At 32.3% G+C, this 21,227-nt stretch overlaps 1 protein-coding gene across 1 annotated transcript in view; it reads right to left on the minus strand.

Moving 5' to 3' along the window:
• Nucleotides 1-5,526: 5,526 nt before the first annotated feature.
• LOC140445719 (macrophage mannose receptor 1-like) overlaps nt 5,527-21,227 on the minus strand; it is a 68,400-nt gene continuing 52,699 nt past the window's right edge. Inside the window, exons 9-10 of the mRNA XM_072537998.1 lie at nt 14,464-14,572; nt 5,527-6,173 (exon numbers count right to left, since the gene is read on the minus strand). Of these exons, the coding sequence (XP_072394099.1) occupies nt 5,686-6,173; nt 14,464-14,572 (597 nt within the window). The 3' untranslated portion in view covers nt 5,527-5,685. The remainder of the gene's footprint in view (nt 6,174-14,463; nt 14,573-21,227) is intronic.

Consider the following 21,227-nt stretch of genomic DNA (forward strand, 5'->3'; position numbering starts at 1 on the left):
TTCTATGATACGTCACCAAAGAAAGAAGGAAAAGAGCGCGTCACGCTAGCCTGCATTGGTAGGATAAGGATATCGTGTTGGAGTTCTTGTACTCAGGACTTCCATACGAAAAGCATATGGCTGATAGTTTGGCCCCTATCGCGCATCACAGTGCTATTGGGAGAAAGGGATGTCCTGGAGCATTGGAGCGCGGTGGCGTGACTCCTGTTTTTCACTCGAGTTAATACACCTCGTTCCAATGAATTGTTACACCCGAACGTAATTCCTAGGGGTGAACATGTCTCACAGGCTGAGTTTACTTAAATTGCTTGTTTGCTTGCAGTACTTTTACATGACTGTAAAGACTTTTTATCAATAACCACTAATTGTCGCTTGTCTGTACTTTTAAAATCAAAATGTTTTTTTAAATTTATTTACGTTGTAACCACAAGGGTTATTAGCGACCTAAAAAATATAATACAGGTAAAGTAAGAAAAATTACAATAATTGATACAGTCCTTTAAGATAACTTATTGTATTAATGTTCATGTTTTTTCCTAAGACTTCCTTTATATTATTTGGGATAGTGTGCTTCTTTCTTGCTGCTTCATATGATTTGCACTGAGTTAGTATATGCTTCACGGAGAGTGTTACTTGACAATTTTCACACATTGGCGGCACAGTTTGCGTAAAGAGGTGTTTATGTGTAAAGTTACTGTGTCCTAGACGCAAACGTGTTATTCTCACTTGGTCGTGTCTATTCGCTGTGGGTTGGAGCCACGGTTTTACTAATTGTTTAATTTCCTTAAGTTTATTTTGTGATGCACTCCACTTATTTTGCCACGCACTTAACACTTTATATTATTAATTTTGACTTGAAGTCTTCTGAAGACAGCTCATTAATAAGAATGGAGTCCTGGCTGAAGGATGCTAAGCGGGCTAGTTCATCTGCTTCTTCATTTCCTTGTATACCTCAATGTGATGGAATAAACATGAAGTCAACAGTGATATTATTATTATTTAGAATCTCTATTTCTGATTGGATATGTGAGGCAATTGGATTATTGGTATATAAACGTTTGATAGTGTGAAGTAAGCTTAGTGAATCGGTTATTATGAGAGACGGGGACTGTTTCGACTCTTTTATATGGATAAGTGCTTGTAATATTGCAAACAACTCTGCAGTGTATGACGAAGTAATGGGATTGAATTTAAATTTTAAGGATGTATTGGGTGTGAGGATGGCTGCACCAACACCGTCTAAAAATTTGGATGGGTCAGTGTATATCTTATAGTGATTTTTATAATTTTCCATTTCTATTAAGAATGGTTGTTTATAGTCTTACTTTTTTTATATATACTAAGGTTAGTATTAATCTTGGAAATTGGTATTAACTAAGGTGGAGAAGTTAGGAAATTTGTTGTGAGAATTTCAGGAAATTCAAAATGTAGGTCATGAAGGTTTCTTCTAACTCTTTCTTAAAATGGTGGATGTAGTCTTGTTGTAGAGAAAGTATCTTGAAATCGATCTGTGAACGTATTGGTATACCTAAGTAGGGTGATCTTTATAACTAGCTATTTTAGAAGCATATGAGAGAGAAAGGTATTTGTATTGTAAACTTAGGGGTAATCAAAATGTTTGGTAGAGTAAGGAAGCATTTTAATGAACTATTACAAGATAAACGCATCTCAAAATCTGAAAAAAGATATAAAGTAAACGTGTTTTTTGGAAATCTCGATGTATTCATTCAACAAATTCAAAATAGATTTATAAGTATGTTAAAAATAAACGACGATTTGAAAGTCTTAATACTGTTTTAAAGCTATTTTCTTGTGGCATCTTAAAACAATTACTATTTTCGTTGGGAATAAGCCACAATAATAATAAAGTCGTAGATCCTAGAAGTGGATATCTTTTCAAATCTGATTCAGAATTTTTTACAGAAGCCAGTGAATTAATTGCGGCATACCCGTCAAATTTAAGTAATGAGTTTTTGAAGCAATTGCAATTTGTTAGAAAATCATTTAGGGCACAGTTGGAATCGGCGAACTCTATTTATGATGAAGCCAAAATTATTCTTATAGAATTTCATTGCACATTATCACATTTAGTAATTTTTTAAAGGGAGCCCCATTTCCGATTCTGAGGGGGGCCTCGACGGAGTTTGTTACGCCACTGAAAAGTAGACATATTTTTGGAGACGCCACGTATAGATTGGGCATAAGAAACATAATTTGTTCGAAAAATATTTTTATTTATAAAAACATAACGCATTATTCAAAAATTTAAAAAATGAAAAGTAACATTTTTGATAAAAAACAGTTGTAATAAAATAATGTTTGACATTCGTTAATAATACCTTTTACTTCCTTCTCGGTCCCCTATACCAGCCTGCATATGTCTTGGCATTATAGTAATTAAATTTTGAACATAAAGTTCGTCCAATTTGTCCCATATTGTCTGAAGAGCCGCGCTAAGCTCAGGCAAGTTGTTTGGATGGGGTAGTCAAGCTTAAATTCGTCTTCCCAGTGTGTCCCATGTATGTTCGATTGGATTTAGGTCGAGGCTGAAAGCTATGCAATTTATACAGACAATCGCGACGTCTTAATATTCATTGAATATTCTAGCAAAGTGAGGATGCGCGTTATCGTACATAAAAATAACATTAGGTCCTATGAATGGTGCAAAAGGTACCACATGATCATCTAAAATGGTTATTATCTTGCTCATGTCATAAAACCTCCATTCACAAGAACTAAGTCAGAATGGATATCGGAATTTAAACCAGCCCAAACAATTACTAAGCTTTCTTAATAGGTTATTCTGTCGGCAATATTGCATTAGGCAAATCGTTTCATAGATTGATTCGCGACCGTCTGATGACTTCCAGCAAAACTTGGACTCGTCCCAGAACAAAACATTACTTCAATATGATGAAATTCCATGTTTCGTGTTCCCTTGCATAAGATAGGTCGAACTCTGAGGTGTTCCACGTATAGCTGTGGACATTGTGATGGTCTTCTGAATAATAAATTCACTTTATGAATTCATCGACGAACTGTCCACCTATTTACATCCACATTTCTGACGTCGTTCAGGCGAAGTATTTAAAGTATTTATTAATTTAGAAATTTTATTTCTTTTGCAAAAAATCTATTTAGTTTATTCTTGTAAATATCCTACGCATACATTTAAGTTTTAACAATGTACCATGTATACGTATGACTGTCTATTTGTCCAATCGTTAAAGGGCTGTCTACGAACCTAAATGATAGGACGCGATTTAGCTTTAACTGTTTGATTGCATTCCTTACACGTGTTACTATAATACGCAATAAGGAAACTAATAATCACAGTCAGCTCATTCTGAAGTCTTTTCTGTATACATTGAAAATTTTACTGCCCTATGTTTTTGGGCCTAATTTTATCAAATATTGTATTTAATTGGTAACGTAAACTATATATTAACAAAAAATATTATAGCATAAAAAATAAATTATATATCACACCCTTAGTATTAAAAGGGCACATCTCGAAAATTAGGGTTTCTGAGTTTTTGGCATAAATGGGCACAAAACTACTAGTACTACAACTTGGCCTGGACAGAAATTGAAAACGGAGAATATAAATCAAGTCCCGATATAATGTGACCCTTTCGTACTTCCCTCTTCGCCAACACATCTTCTATGCGAGATAGACCCATTCAGTAAGGTGCCGATGTCTGTCGAAGCAGGTGTGTTATTGAGCGCTCCCATTACGAGTTGAGCCCTTCTATTACAAAACTTGAGGTACGTGTTGTTTTATATTTTTTGTTTTATAAAGGTACATTAAGATTAAATGCTGTATATTACTAAAACTTCCGAAAATTTATGGGTTTATTTAAAAAAAGTTCTTTATATTACTAAAATTATTGTATGATTTTTGGAACTATTCTAGCAGCAGCTCTTCCTCTCGATGTTTTTCCCCAAGGAAAAAGAGGTGCAGTGGAGATTGGAAGTTGCGTTCTAGACTTTTTAAAGAAGGTTTGTGAGGATGCAGGTCAACATGAAGTTAACGTAACATTTGTAACAGATAATTGTTGTGGCCAAAACAAAAATAAATACATAGCTTCTTTATACATGTTTGCAGTCACTACTATAAAAAAACTTAAAGGGCATAACTCACAAATTACTTATAAAAGGTCATACGCAAAATAAAGTTGACAATGTACACATGCTGATACAGAAACAAATATCAAGAGATTTAAAAGCTGGTCCAATCTTTACACCAGTTCAATACACCACCGCAATTCAGAGAGCTAGGAAAACGGAGAAACCTTTTATCGTTCATACTTTGAATCATGATTTCTTTTACGACTTGAAAGATTTACAAGTCAAGAAGGGATATAATTTCAACGTTGACGAAGAGAAGAATACCATCGTATGGAATCACATCAAAGTTATGATATTTACGAAAGGGAACCCATTCTGTTTTCAATATAAGACATCATACAAAGACGCGTTTAAACAAATAAATGTTAGAAACAAAAGAAAGAAAATGTTGGATAATGAAGAAATATCCATCAAAACAGTTTATAGTGCGCCATTTGAGTTAAGTTTAAATAAGAAACAGGATCTGAAAGAATTCATTTCTAAGAGACTTATTGACCCTTATCATGCATGTTACTATAATAATATGTTAATGTAACTGTTTTCTATTTGTATTTTTTAATACTTTGTTTTATTTTTGAAATGTTTTATGACTATTACTTAAAACTTAAGCCTGCTGGCTATTTTATATTTCATAGTTCTTTAGGTACTATTCTAGTCGTTAGCTATTCTATTCTATTCAAACATGACTGATTGTAAAAAATAAATATGATAGATCTTAAGCGCTCGCACAAAAGAAGAATGATTTTATTTTAAGAAAATTTGTTAATTTTTTTGTCTAGTAAATTCAGTAATTTTTTGTGAGAACTATTTTAGTTTTGTGTTACATTATAAACGTTAAGACAATTCTGTTTTTTTTTATATAACTGCCCTAAAAAGAGTGTTTTAGTTTTTGTTATTGGATTTGTATGCTACATGCCTATTACTTTTTAAGGTTTTTGAGAATAAAGTTATTTTTTGTTAATCTTTTACGATTTAATGTTTTATTAATTCCTTTACAAGAGGCACTTTTATCATTGAAAGTAGTTAAACATTATTATTACACAGCCATATTTAGATTTGTAACTTAAAACCATATTGTATCTTTAATCATTAAAAGGCTTAATTCGTAAGATGCCTTCAAAATTTAAAGAAATTTAGTGGGAGAGGGGCCTATCTTGGGAGAGATTTTTTGAAACGTTTTTTTTTTTAATTGAATTAATTTTTTTGTAATATTTCGATTATCCATTATAGAGTACAAATACTGTAAATTGTATACCTAGATTTTTATTTATCTATCTTTTCAAATAAAAATGTTATAGGTGAGTAAATGAAAACGATGAAGTTGCTTAATCTTTAATCTTGTTTTCCCAAAAGTTACGATTTTCGAGATGTGCCCTTTTAATACTAAGGGTGCGAATAATAATATATATAATGAAATCGTTATTATTAAACAGTAAGTACTTAACTTAACTATGAATAAGGTGGCTATGTATATATTAATTTATTTAAATAATTTTACAAAGAATATTTCTATATACAAGTTAACTCTTTTACAATCAAAACTCTATTACCCATCTATAGTCCTCCCAAACCAGATAATGCATCATAGTCAGATACAGTATTTTTTGGGATATCTTCATTTTCAGTCTTTCCATCAGCAGTATTTTTATCCAAATTAATTTTATTATTTACAAGAACTTGGTACCCTCTGTTACTTAATTTAACATCTTTAGAAGACACAAGGCTTGACGACGAATCGCCGTCCAAGTTAGTATTAATATAAACATTAATGACCGGTTCAGGACACTGACCGGTTGACACACTTGGATTAGTAGGAACTGGATTTCCTGGAAACATTTGTACTTCACATATAAAATACCGAACTTTGTTGCAATCTTCATCACTCCAAAAGCCCATCATGTCTACTTGAATACATTCTTTGGAACCTGTTCTGGTTGGTTTTCCAACTGCCCAGTTGGAATAGTTTATATCTTCCTGTGCAGTAGGCCATCTCCAAATTCCGGATTTTTTCTTACCGCCAATCCAATAAGGGCCAGCAACGTCTTAAAGAGATTACATATTTAAAAATTCTACTTAAGCATATTAAAAAACTTTACAATATTAAAATAAAAACATCAGAGTTAACACGTATAACATACGCTATTAACAACTAATATTGTACAAACAATAATTATATTGTAAACAGCAAATACCAAAACAAATAATAAACTGGAAACTAAAACAAAAACGGGAAAAGGGACTACTAAGAGCAGTAATGGATAGTGAAGAAAGACTGTGATAAAAAAAGTTATGAGAAAGTACTACTATATATTACACGACGAGAATGAATAGTATCAACAACAGACGGCATAACTCAAAAAAATATGAAACTGATATAGAATAAATAAAAATAATTTGAGAATGTGATAAATAATATACTTTTATTTCAGATTGCAATTTTACTTAATTGATAAATCTGTACCATCTGTGAATAAGTCGATAAATCAAAAATATAAATTTTTCAGTATGGCCATTTTAAATATTTTAATAGTTTTGAAGAATAAAAAATTTAAGTTTAATTTCGTTTTCATAGAAATTGGTGGGTAATCATGCAACGAATGACGTACATAATTATGAGCTGAGTATATCACTTACGCTTAAAAATATCTAACTTAGGCTATGGCTCCATGAGCGACAGATTGTCGCTAGCAGTAGCAGTAAAATTACGGCGGCAGTAAAGCAGTAGAATCATGGCTCCACGAGCGACAGTTTACAGCACGCAGATCGCCGCGTTTTGGTCTTGTAGTGGCTCCATGAGCGTTAATATGACGCAGCTACAATCAGTGGTATCTTGTCCGTTTATATAGTGTCCGTGTATATAGCAGATAAAATAAATAAATAAATAAGTAAAATAAATTCAGACCGATAATACAATAATGTAGTATGGATAATCTATCATTTCAACAAAAAGTTGCTTTAATATTGGCATTGCGCCGTCGACGTAGGGTTAAAAAACAACGGAAATGGTGGATTCACCCTGTTCTAGTGACAGGTAGACGGACAGAGGGAAATTTTTTTCTTTTACACAACAAATTAAAGGAATATCCTGACAAGTTTTTTGAATATTACAGGATGTCAGTGTCTTCTTTTAATTTTTTATTATGTGAAATAAAAGATGTCATACGAAAACAGGATACATCAATGCGTGATAGCCTAAGCCCAGAAGAAAAATTAACAATTACCTTAAAGTAAGATTTCAAATTACATATTTTACAATCCTATACACGTATCTACCTAACAATAATAAAAAAAATATTTAACTATTTAACTTTCATTAGAATAAAAAGGGGCCGCCACTACTTCTTACCTCTGCGTATTCTGTAATTCGCTATTGAATTATCAAGTAGATCGACGGCTCCCATATGTCAATTATATTCATTTATCATATTGGGTTGATGTAATGAATCTTCCTTTTCCAATATCTAAGTTGCTTTTTTATGTTACAATAATTAAAAAAATTTTGATGTGACATAAAATCTGCTTTGTAGCATTCCTTTATTTATGAATCACGCCAAGCTATCGAAAACGAAACATTAGTACTGAAGGATAATAAAATTTTACTATAAACAATAATTATTAAAATTTTATTTATATGATATGATAAGACAACCACTTATATAGAAATTAATCACCAGTTCGAAGAAGGAAATCCAAAAAATAGATTTTCGGGAAATCAATAAAAACTGTTTATTCTCTCTATTCAACTTTTTCTTGTTTAATAATGGCATCTTTTATAAAGTACAGTTTGATACGGTTAATTGGAATTGAAAAAAAAACCATCCATTGATTTTTGTTATCTAGAATACCGATAAAGAAAATATTGGATTTATTTCTTTCTTAGAACTTATAATTGTTATGATTTGAGACAAAAAATTGTATGAAAAAACTTTAAAGTAATTTATAAAAACAAAGAAACAACTTAACAAACACAGAGAAATAAAAAAACAAGAACAAACATATCCGATTAAATGGCAATTACCGCTACAAGCGACAAATTACTGCTAGTGGAGCCACAGACGCGCTGCAAATTACTGCTAAAAAATAGGTCCGGATCTATTTCAACGCGACACGACCTTAACGACGCGTCTCGGTCTCGAAACGAAGCGACAATCTACAGCTCGTGGAGCCACTCAGTATTACTGCTGTTGTTTTCATTTATCAAGCTACATTTTACCGCTACTGCTAGCGACAATCTGTCGCTCGTGGAGCCATAGCCTTACCCACTTATTCACGCCAAATTTCTGTTCTTGTTGAGTTACCGACTTATTGTACTTACTGTACATAAATTCCAGGACAAAAAATTAAACAATTTTTGATACTTTATTTCTTTATAACACGCAACACCAACTTTAATTGGAAAAGGAAACTAAAAAACTACTGATTATCTGCATCAAACTCTTCCAAATCGAGGTCTAAGTCTTGCATATCTGTAGTGGGCAAATTTTGGCAAAAATTATGAAAAACTTCATTGATGAGCGGCAAAAGATCAAGTCGATCTTTCTTTTTCGCCTTAGTAATTGGCAGAAGCTTGTCTGCGAGAAGGGGCAATGTGCATGGTACAACGTGCTTTCCTCTTCTTCGGAAATTTACAGATTTAAAAGGATTGAAGACGTCTAAACTATGCTTATATTTCACTATTCCAATATAACTATTATATTGGAACCACTGTACTGGCTGCCACAGGAACTTTTCTCCATCGGTGTTAACTTTTTTAACGATTAATGCTCCTTTTCCTAGACTGCTGAAATCCAAGAATTCTTCTTGTTTCATTACCACTACTTTGAATGGTTTCTTCCTTTTGCAGGATCTTACCAGCTGATACCAGTTATTAGTGTGATTGATCTTAATGTGTGTTCTCTTCGTTTCTTTCTCTATAAGACATGATCCGTATCACACTCCATGTGAGTATGCCCACTGACCAAAAACTTGTGATTTATAACTTTGAGATTTGGTAGTTTTGTGAAAGCGAAAGTGAACATGAAAGCGACTTTCTGGTTCTTATTTGGCCTCCGCAAGTATCTGAGTAGAAAGTTACCTCTTCGACATCATGAAGTTCCGATAAAAGGCGGTAAATACAAGAAGCTATCTGATTGTCACCTCTTTCAGCAGTTGATTCGTCCCACATGAAACATGTAACTTCATTTATTGCTAAATCGTGAACAGTAAGGTTAAACGTCCACATTTGTCGCTTATAAAGACAGTGTTCTCTGTTAAAAAGGGGGTTGGAAGTAAGCATCGTCTGCGAGCTGATGATGTCCCTCTCTTGTCCCTCCTCAAGAACTTTTAATTTTGTTTCGAAAATATCACATTTAGAACAAGTATCCTGTTTAGGTTTTTTAAATGCAAATACCTAATAGTCGTTAAAAACCGGCTCGCATGTTAACTGCATAATATTAAAACCAAAACTGACGGACTAGCCTTGAATATCTAGTTACTCCCTATTTAAATGTCAAACCCCCTATTATTTTGTTTATATTGATAAACAGGAAATTGAAGATACCAAGTAAAATAAAGCAAAATGCAATGTGCCCAAAATTAACCTAGTTATTCACTGACTGAATATTATGTACACGGATGGTCAAGTCAAGATACATTATTTCAAACAAATATTTAAAACTCTTTAAAATTAGTCGATATACCGGTTCTGATACCAAATAAATCGTCAAATCCAAATATTCACGGGCTCCTGCCAAGTAAATTCTTGCAAATTTAAATTACTTATTTATTCACCTGACGAAATTGAAAGAGAACTATTTCAAAATTGAGATATCTTGTTTTTACGAAAATTTGACTTATCCACTTATTCACGGATGGTACAGAAATATACTGTAACTGTTTAGATCGTTAGAATATACATTTCTGTTAAATTTTTACTATTAAGCTAAATAGTTATAGTAAACGTAAAACGGGTTGCCTACCAAAAACAGTGACAGGTAATTTTCAAACAGACTGATGTTATTATGATAGTATCACGACCATTATATAAAAAAAGTTAAATGCTTGTTAACAAGTAATCGTGGTACTATAAATGACAGTTGTAAATGGTCAAAATTAAGTACATCAAATGATTTTTTTTATTTAGTTCTTATTATTTCTTCAAATAATGACTCAACACTGTTAGTTTTAATGAAACAAGTGCGAAAATTTTAAAAATACGCAATACAAAAGTTTAAAGAAACTTTGGCACTTATTAGTCTAAAACTTAAGAAAATGTACAGAAAACATGATCTGTTTAATCTTTAGGTAATCTCCATGTCTGATACGTACATAGCTAATGTTGCAATAGGAAAGATTAATGTGTTCAATAGTTTTAGTTTCTTTTGTTGAGATATTGCTCTGTCCAGACACGAGTCAGTTTTACAGTAACATTACATGTCATTGACAATCTGCATGTGATTTTCTCGTTACAGCCTCTTTTTTATGTAATATGATGTAAACGAGATAATTAAATCTGCAGACCTCTTCGAAATTAGCAATCTTTTTAGTGTAAGTTAAATGAGAATATATTATCATGATTTGAGCCTTAATTTTATTCAACATAAAGTTTTTCCTGCTGACGATATCCTTGTTTATTATTGGAACTTGGATCTTTACTATTGGATTTACTATTGGATCTTCTATGCAGCTGAGAGAGGACGGGAGGAGGTGGAGTCACATATGCCACATATCTGGTATAAATTTGAACTTAACTTTTTTGCTCTTCAAGTTAGTGCTATTTGTGTCAAAAAATATTAAAAATACGTTATTTTAATAAAAAAAATAAAGATATTCTTATTATTAACTTCAAAATTCAAGATAATAATTCAACATAGGTTTCGACATAATCGCATTTTACAAATCAGCTGCTTAATAATTTTATTCTTAATTGTGATATTTGTGAGTTAAAGCACTGAATACCTATGGATAAGCATAATTAATAGTTTATTCTTATAAAAAGAGCTCAAATACGGTTGTGTAACTTTACAAAATGTTGCGATTACTAAACGTTTTATTTGAAGCCAGCTTTGATGTCATCTAGATATGATTGCTTGTTATTGTCAGCAATATTCTGATGGGCGTGCAGCGAAAAGAGAATATTTGAGAAGATACCCAAACAGGCTGCAACCTAATCACCAAACCTTTAAACATTTATTTGGGAATTTAGGAAAGTGGTTCATTTTGTCCTAAACGTGACAACTTAGGTAGACCGCATATTATTACGCCTGATCAAGAAGATTAAGTATTGGTTCGTGTTGACGATGATTCTCAAGTTATTACACGACCGACGTTTATCTTCAGCACTAGGAATCAGCAAAATTTAGTTTGACAAATCTTACACCGTGAGCAATTTAACACTTACCCTTTAACATCTGTGCAAAATCTGTTGACAGGTGATTTACCTTCAAGATGCAGATTTGCAAATGATATCCGAAACAGGCAAAATCTTAACCATTTCCTCGTCGATTTTGTATTATTTAAGTACGAAGCTAAAGTTACACGCTGTGGTGTTTTTAATTTAGGGAAAAATCATTTCTGGGACGCTAGAAATCCTCATATTAGGAGAGAGAGAGGAGTTTCCACCATAAATTTAAAATAAACGTATGGTGTGGAATTATTGATAATTATTTTTTAGAGAAGAGTAAAAGTAAGAAGAACTAGCGACTAGCGACATCAGATGGATAAAAAGATGAACGAAGTAGACGACGCCATGAGTAAGAGAGGCCTAAACGATGGAGAATGGAACAACAGAGGGAGATGGAAACGGTTAAGCGAGGGAAGGCAGTGAATACTGTAGAATCACTGAATATAATATGTACTTTTTAGAGCCATGCGAAATACCACGTAATTTGAATCGCAAGAATTATTTACATTTTAAACGCAATGATCTTATTGATTTGATGGAAAAATTGTCATTAAACTTAAGGCAAAATATGTAGTTCATGCAAGATGGTAAACTTTCCTAAACGCTGGATTGGTCGTGGTAGTCATTTTCTTTGGCCACCAAAATATCCGAGACTTTAATCAGCTCGATTTTGGTGTATGGGGCGCAATGAAACAACATGTCAAAATACAAGAATCCCATAAACTGGCAACCAACTTTAAAAGAAGAAATAAATCTTACAGCAGTTTATTTTTAACCAATGATGCTACTGAATATGAGACGAACTTTTATGGAATGTATTAATAAAGTTATTGAAGATAATGGTGGACATATTGAACACTTACTTTGACAAACATTTAATGTTATTCAGTTAAACTATTTCTTAATTTATTTTGTAAAAAAAATGTATTTTATTATGACTTTAATTAATATAAAACGTAAAATATTTAATGTCAAATCCTATAACTCGTTATTAATTATCCTACTGATGTATGTAAAAAAATGTGCATACTAATTTTTTTATTTCAAAAAGTGTTAACTTTATTTAAAGGTATTTCATACTTTTTTTTGTCTTTTTTTTCTTAGTTGCTTGGAGTAATTGTGTTAAATCAGAGTTTTGCAGCTGATTTGTAAAATGCGATTATATCAGGTTTTAAAGTCTTAACAGGTATATCTTTCTGTTGAAATAATGTATTTGTAATATTTTTTGACTCAAATTTAAACCATGTATGAGACATACGTGGTGTCTTTTATTAGTTACATTAAATTATAATTCTTTGTACCCCGAAACTAGAAATCCGATGATTTCTAATTGACGAAACCAAAATCCAGATTTTTGCTTTAATCTGTGTCTTCTAAGAATTGCAAGGCAAAACAGACGTTAATAAAGATTTAAATAGAGAAATGGAAAATCTAAAATTGCATTCCACAATATATCTTCTCAACTAATCAAAAATCCTTGGCGAATTGGTTTCTCATACTCATAAAGAGTGTATCGAAATAAAAGGAAAGACAGTTAAGATTTGATTTCACGTATAGTGCCTCTGTATATTCGCTTATACGTATTTCATTCTAAAAGTAATCTTCGGAGCGACTATTTACAGATGCTCTGAAGTGAAAACAATATTTGCTGTCGACTATGGACGCAATACCGACGTCTGATAATAAATCACGAAACTAGAAATCCAAAGATTTCTAATTAACGAAACCAAAATCCAGATTTTTGCCTTAATCTGTGCCTTCTTAGAATTTCAAGGCAAAACAGACGTTGATAAAGATGTAAATAGAGAAATGGGAAATCTAAAACTGCATTCCACAACATATCTCCTTAACTAAGCAAAAATCCTTGGCGAATTGGTTTCTCGTACTCATAAAGAGTGTATCGAAATAAAAGGAAAGACAATTGATTTTACATATATCTCCTGTAAATACACTGTATAATTCGATTTAAAACATAAATGTCAAAAACATGAAAGTTACACAGAAAAATAAAATTTTAAGTTTCAACTTTAATTGTATATTGTATCTGTCTTCTTGTATCAACATTTTTATTAAAGAAAGTTGGTTTAAATCGTAATATTTCAAAGTATATAATCTACTGTTTCCTTTTTACAATTATTTAAGTATCAGTCTGTATTTATTTAGACGAAGGTAAGTAGGAAAAAGATTCTCAAGATAGCAGACTTTTACAAAGAATTGCTAATAATATACCAAGATGAGTCTTGTACAGTAATAAGTAGACTCGATTGTAATCATTGGATTATTATTAATCTTGTACGTTCCCAGAACTCAAAACTATTGTTCCAGATAAGTGTAACGCGATTTTTTTGCTAGCAGATTCCAAAAATATGGTGTCGACGGAAATTTATTTATTTTCTCCATAAAGAAGAAACTATTTGGAAATAAAATTGTTATAACAGCCCCTTGCCTATGAAAGAATAGCGTTCAATGACCTACGACTGTCTAGATAGAAGATATTCGTCAAAGTAGGTGTTCATCAACGGCGCGAAGTTCCAACGGTCTGACGTCACAAGACGTCAACGTACCGCTTTCCAGATAGTTCTAAGGTATTCTAGAGACGCGGATAAAGTTCTAGAACGACTAAAGCGCCTATATAATAAAGATAAATTTAATTGTGGGAGTTAGTCTAATATATAAATGTTAATAAATTGATTTGGTGTTAGTGGTAAAATACTGTAAATCAATTAAAATAAGTCTTAAAAGACTGTAAATAAAAACTGGACAATCGCACAACAAAGGCAGTTTTCAAATTTATATGCAATTATGATAAAGTTAAAAATATTTTTACAGATAGTTTTTCAGCATATAATTGTAGTGAAGTGAGTGACAACATTTCGCCAAAAATAAACGACATGACATGATCTGAAGATTTAAAAGATTTGGTTGTTAAAAATAAAAAGAACAATCCTTACTTGTATCTAACAAAAGCCACTTCAAATCAGCGTTTTTAATTTCATTATTAACTTCTACCAGTTGCATCTCGTGATATTCACAGAATCTTGCAGCCTGCTTTTGGGTACCCTAAAAGTTAATTGCGGTAAGATTAAAAATGTCACAATATTCTCTTCAGAACTCTTAATTTTTTTATGAAAAATTCTTTAAAAACAAATAGATTTAACAACACAAACCATAGACTCTCCAATAGACCAACTATGAAAATATTGAACCAGCAAAAAAGTTTGCTTTCCTCTAAAAGCACCCTAGTGGAGGAAGGAACGAAAAACATCGATTTACCGAGAATCTGTATGTTGTAGAAAAAAATGTGTAAAACAAGAAATGTAGCTGAGATAATTTTGAAAACACAATGTTTATTAGCATTCTGTAGAATGAACCGTTCTCTTCGAAACAACGCTTAAAGCGGCAGGCGATTTTGAATGTCAGTTACGCCCGCGACATCAATTTTATATAAAATTTTTAATCTCTGTAATTTTGTATAACATTTGTAATAAAAAAACTCAACGGTAAAACTTACAGAGTTAATACAAATTTTATTTAAAAAAAATGTTTTCGCGAATAACTGATATTTAAAAACGCCTGCCGCTTCAAGCGTTGTTTCTGAGAGAACGATTCATTCTGCACAAAAAGTACTCATACATTTTTTTGGTCAATATTATCTCCTTACATTTCTTGTTTGAAACATTTTTTCTACCGTGTTTTAACCTTCCCTTACTCGCGCCAATTTTCTGTGATCAGATACTCGCACACAGTGCACAAGACCAGGTTCGAAAGTATGGTCAGTATTATTTTTTATTTAAATTGTGTACAATTATTTTATTTACTGAATATATGATCATATTATTTTGTAGATATGCGTTTGTTCCAACATTATATTACTTTAATGAAAAGTTAGCTAGTTTTCATAGTGATTAATTAATATATAAAAAAACTCTGAAATTAAAAACAAAATTATTAAATATTGTTAAATTTCTTTACTAAGAACTTAAATAAATTAATTGAATACCCAACAAAACAAAATAAAGAGTAATTGTAATAAAAAAACTTAAAAAATATTAATCAACATTTTTATAACATAAATTACACAATGGTGTAACATGTTTCAAACAGATATTTTTTGCATATTTGGCAATAATATGCTTCCTATGTTTTCCTATTTTTCCGCCAATCACAAACGGCACAGCGACCTTGAGTCCCGGGTGTTACTTGTTCCGCTGGCAAGTAACATATCTCCCTAATTCTGATGGTTCTAGGTAAGTTGGTGAGTTAGACGGTGGGGAAGGAGGAAATGATCGTCTTGGAGTGATACTGTACTAGGAGCGATGAGGGTCTTCCACGCGCTACCTGGAACGAGACAGGGAGCCTCCTTGCTGACAGTCTGTGGATGAATGAAGGTAGTGCTTTGAAAGTGATGCCGGCCTTACTGCGTTCATTCCGCTTCCGAATCGCTGGATGACAACAGGAGAGTCTGGTTTAGCAGGTAGGCGTTCGGCGTAGACTCGGCGACGAGAGAACATTTTAAAGTACCTTGGGACCTATCGCCGTGAGTACGAAGAACGAATTTTCTATAAAGACGAAAAAGGAAAAGGTAAGTTGGTAGACATAGCCCGTACTTTTTGATAGTCCCTCGTTAGTAACATCGAGAGTTGCAGTAAAAATTCTTTACGTGATGTTGTAGATTCTTTATTTAGACTAATATAAACTACAAAATTGTATTGTCGCCAATTCTTTTCAATGCCTACTCCGAAGAGGTCCTGAAAAAAGCTCTTGAGGATGAAACAGCTGGAATAAAGGTAAATGGAGTTCCCATTAACAACATTAGATATACGGACGACACTGTGATCTTAGCCGAAAACATTGAAGATCTTCAGAGACTGGTGACCAGAATAGCAGAGTATGGAAAAGAGTATAAAGAGTATAAAAGTGGTCTAACAATGAATGTCAAGAAGACGAAATTTATGAGAATATCGAAAACTCCAAGAAATAACGAGAATCTTCTAATAAACGAAACCAACGTCGAACAAGTGGACAAATATGCATACCTGGGAACAATGATTAACTCCACAAATGATTACAATCAGGAGATAAAAATAAGAATAGAAAAGGCTAGAGCAAATTTCAACAAAATGAGAAGAGTTTTATGTACCAGGGATTTAAAACTGGAACTAAGAGTTAGGTTGGCAAGGTGCTATGTTTTTTCGACTTTATTTTATGGAATGGAATCTTGGACCTTGAATGCGACATCAATGAAAAAACTGGAATCATTTGAGCTGTGGGTGTACAGAAGAATTCTGAAAATATCATGGACAGAACACGTCACAAACAAAGAGGTTCTGGGAAGGATGAACAAAGAAATGGAAATTTTAAATTCAATAAAAACAAGAAAATTAGAATATGTCGGACATATTACACGTGGAGAGAAATACACCTTGCTCCAACTGATTATGCAGGGAAAGATCCAAGGAAAGAGAAGCATAGGGAGGCGTAGAATGTCATATCTGCGCAACCTGAGAGAGTGGTACGGATGTACATCAAATGAACTTTTCAGAGCAGCTGTCTCAAAAGTCCGAATAGCTATGATGATTGCCGACCTCCGCCGCGGAGATGGCACTTGAAGAAGAAGAAGAAACTACAAAAGAGTTTATTCCTGCTACATTCAACAAACTAAAAAAAGGAACCATAGGCAGTGGCGGATCCAAGGGCGGGGATCACGGGGGTCATGTCCCCCCCCCCAAATTATATATCAATTAAATAATCCTAAAAAAAATAATTTAATTAAAACCCATTAACCCTATAAGCAGAATGTCAAGAGTTAAAATGATTCAAACTTATTTATTCTAGGGGTAAGTGTAGAATTATGCGGATGTCTTTTTACATTGCTCTTTAAAAAAATCAACAATTCTGAATACAGTAATACCTCGACTAACGCTACCCCGACTTTCGCGAATTCAGAGTTAAGCGATTTTCAAATTTTGTCAATTCGTCATTTGAGTGCCAGGGAATCGTTCGATTATCGATGAGATAGAATTATCGCCCATACATTATTGCTCATACATGATTACAGCTGATGCAATTTCAATAATGAAAACTATTAGAAGACCAGAATTTCTCACTTCAGTAGTTTGTCTTAGTAATGTTTTAGGTATAACTATATCACTTAGTCGTCTTGTTCAGTCACCAAAATTAGGCTTGAAGAAGGCTACTGAGGCCATAGAGGACACTAAATGCATTCTTCAAAATAAAAGATCAAATGCTGAATCTGTTTTGAGCAAACTTTACTATGAAATAAAGGGAATACCTAAACAACTAGACATTGAACTGAAGACTCCTCGTATAGTTTCTCGTCAAACCTGTCGTCAAAACCAACCTGCTAACTCTTGCGAAGAATATTTCCAAAGATCTATTTATTTACCCCTTTAGACAATATCCTAACTGATTTAGAAGAACGAATTTCACCGAAAGTTATAAATGTATTTAATCTTCGAGTTATTTTACCCAAAACTGATAACACACCAGAAGATAAAGTTGAAATAAAAAAAATTGTTGACACCTTCCAGGATATTATTGGATCATCTACTGCATATTCCACAGTAGAACAGGAGTTTTCACTGTGGATTCAAAAGTAGAAAAGAGTCGTGCAAAATAATGGAAAACTACCTGATTCTATTTTAGAAGTATTAGAAAACTGCGATATTCATATGTATCTAAATGTCAGAATATTTAGTCAGTGCAGCAACAGCAGAGCGTAGTTTTTCTACGCTTAAGCGTCTAAAGACTTGGCTTAGAAATAGAACTTCGGAGGAAAGATTGTATACAGAACTGGTTAACACTCATCAATGTGCATCCTGAAATTTCTCTAGATGTTGATGCAATCATAGAGCGATTTGCTAAATCGGATAGGCGAAAAGAATACATTTTATAAAATTAAATAATATTTACTTATCTTATTTTTATAGTATTTTAATCACTGAACTTTTATTTACCACTCCTTGCCAGCTGTTGCTGACAATTCATGAGAAAAATTTCTAATAAAATAATATGCCTAATTATAGAAATAACTCTTCTTAAGTTATATTAGGTTTTTTGTTAAATAAATTAATTTAAATAAAATGCTCTTTACACTTCTTCTTGAGGTTCCTTCTTCATGACGGAAGGGTGGCTATAACAACAGCACATTGCTCTCTATTTTGAGCTGTTCTTAGTATCGAATGTGTGTCCATGCCTGTCCAGTCTCTTACATTCTTAGGGAGTATTTTCTTCTTCCTGGACCTCTTTTTCCTTCTACTTTCCCTTCCATTATGAGTCGTAGAAAGTTATATTTTTCTCGTCTGTAAATATGTCTTCTCGTTTATCTGTTGTTTACAATATTTAGGAGTTCTCTTTCAGTCCTCATTCTTCTCAGTCACTCATTGTTGGCCACGTGCTCTGTCCACGAAATCTTCAGCATGCTTCTAAAAACACACATTTTAAAGGCTTCTATACGCCTCATAATTGTAATTCCGAGAGTCCATATTTCCACTCCGTATAGCAATAAGGAATAAATGAATGTTTTTACAAATTGATATCAGATATCCAACGATAAGATAGAGTTTATTAGGAATGTTTAATACATTAATTAATGTTTACACTTACATTGAGTTATTGCATTGTAAATTACTTAACTTTAGTTTATATTTATTTATCCTTGGTTGGTTGTTGATTTTGTGGCCATAGGATAGTTGGGTTTAAATTAATTGTCTTTAAAATATCTAGTTTAAATTGACAGTCCTTAATTTTTTAATAACTTTCCTTTGGTTTAATAGTCTTGTACACTTGATTTGTCTGTCATAGAGTATGTGGGTTTAAATTAGTTTTTTTGGTTTAAGTTTAACTGCCCCTTAATGTAGTACCCTTCTTTGCACCCGTAGGGTATTTGGGTTTTAAATCGCTTAAAATATTTATTGAGGAAATGGTTCCTTTACATAAGGCACAAATCATATCAATCGTATATATATATATATATATATATATATATATATATATATATATATATATATATATATATATATATATATATATAAGGATTTCCACAGTTTTCACTGTATTCCTTCACTCAACCGTTTTCTCCAATTTTTCCTGTTTAGCCAGTCCCCCTCCTGTAGGTTTCTTCTACTCATTGCTTCGTCCACTTCATCTCTGAAAGATCTTCGGGGTCTGCCTCTCTTTCTTCTCCCTATCGGGCTCCACTCTGTTATTCTATTTATCCACCGATTTTGGTGTGCTCTTCTGACATGTCCGTACCAGGTTAACCTCTTTTGTTCGATGTAGTCTAGTATGTCGGAGTTCATTCCCATTCTCCTCTTAATCTCCATGTTATTTATTCTATCTCTTCTTGTTACTCTGCAGCTTCTCCTTAGGAATTCCATCTCTGTTGCTCTTATTTTGTTTTTGGTTTTCTTATTTATTGTCCAATTTTCACACCCATAAGTGAGGATACTTCTTGTCATGGTATTATATATTTTTTCCTTTGTTTTCATGCTGATGTTCTTATCCCATAGTACCGGGTTCAATTTTCGTATGCAGTCTCTTGTTTGTCCTAGTCTATTTTTTATATCTTCCTCCGTTGTTCCTTTGTTTGATATTATGAAACCTAAATACTTATATCAATCGTAAAGGTGCAAAAATCTAAATCCCATATCAAAATTTATATGAGGGTATTCTTAAGAAATTAGCATATAATAAGGGTAAAAAAGTTTTATTTTAATAATTATAATATTGTAAATATATTTAAGTGAGCCATGTGCATAGGCAACCAACTATACACTTAAATGACATTTTAAATAATTATTACGAATATAAAGTAGGGTTATATGTTGTTTAAAATGTGTAGTTTATTAAATTAGAGTGTTTAAGTTACTGATTTAAGTTTATATTCTGATCTGAGAAGCCTAAATGTCGATAAAATTCTCGATAGAATAGTAAAGAATTCTCTAGAATACAGAATTTAACCTTTGTTTACGGTAGAACGTTCTCGAATATGGTTATGTCTGTGAAATGGACATAACCAGAACATATACTTTTTCGAGAACAATCATATAGAACAATTCGAATATGATTTCTTGCCAGATGATTCTGGAACATGGAAAAAGATATAAATACTCGGTGATTTGGATTCAAAATGTTCAGTCAGATGGCCAGTCAGTTAGTAAGAAAGTTAGTTAGAAGATAGACACATTTAGTTAGTGAAGTCAATTGTTCAGTAAGTTCAAGATAGTCAGTCAGAAGGTCCAGATGTTCAATATAATAAGTTCAATGAAGATTAAGAAACAGTATAAAGATAATATTATTGAAGATTAAAAATTATGTTATGTAAAAATGGTAATTGGATAATGGAAGGAAGTATTAATTGAAAATTAAAATTATATAATATATTTGGTGATTGGATATTGGTATAGTGAAAAGAAGAATATATATAAATGCTGTTAAGAAGAAAAATATTTTAAATTGGTGGAAGCTGATAATTGGAAAAAGTAATTTCACAAAAACAAGGATAACCGAGGCTGAGAACGAAGACATTGAGTGGTGATTAAAATCTTTATTTTGGAGAACATTTTATTTAGGCATTCAGTGAAAGAAAGGTACAAAATTTTGTTAATATAATTTAGTTAGTATCATAAGAATTTCAATTTTAAAGATAGTTTGTTTAAAATTTACATTATCTATATAATTTAATTAGTTTCAT

The sequence above is a fragment of the Diabrotica undecimpunctata genome, chromosome 7 (genome assembly GCF_040954645.1).
Source record: "Diabrotica undecimpunctata isolate CICGRU chromosome 7, icDiaUnde3, whole genome shotgun sequence".
Classification (NCBI taxonomy): Eukaryota; Metazoa; Arthropoda; class Insecta; order Coleoptera; family Chrysomelidae; genus Diabrotica; species Diabrotica undecimpunctata.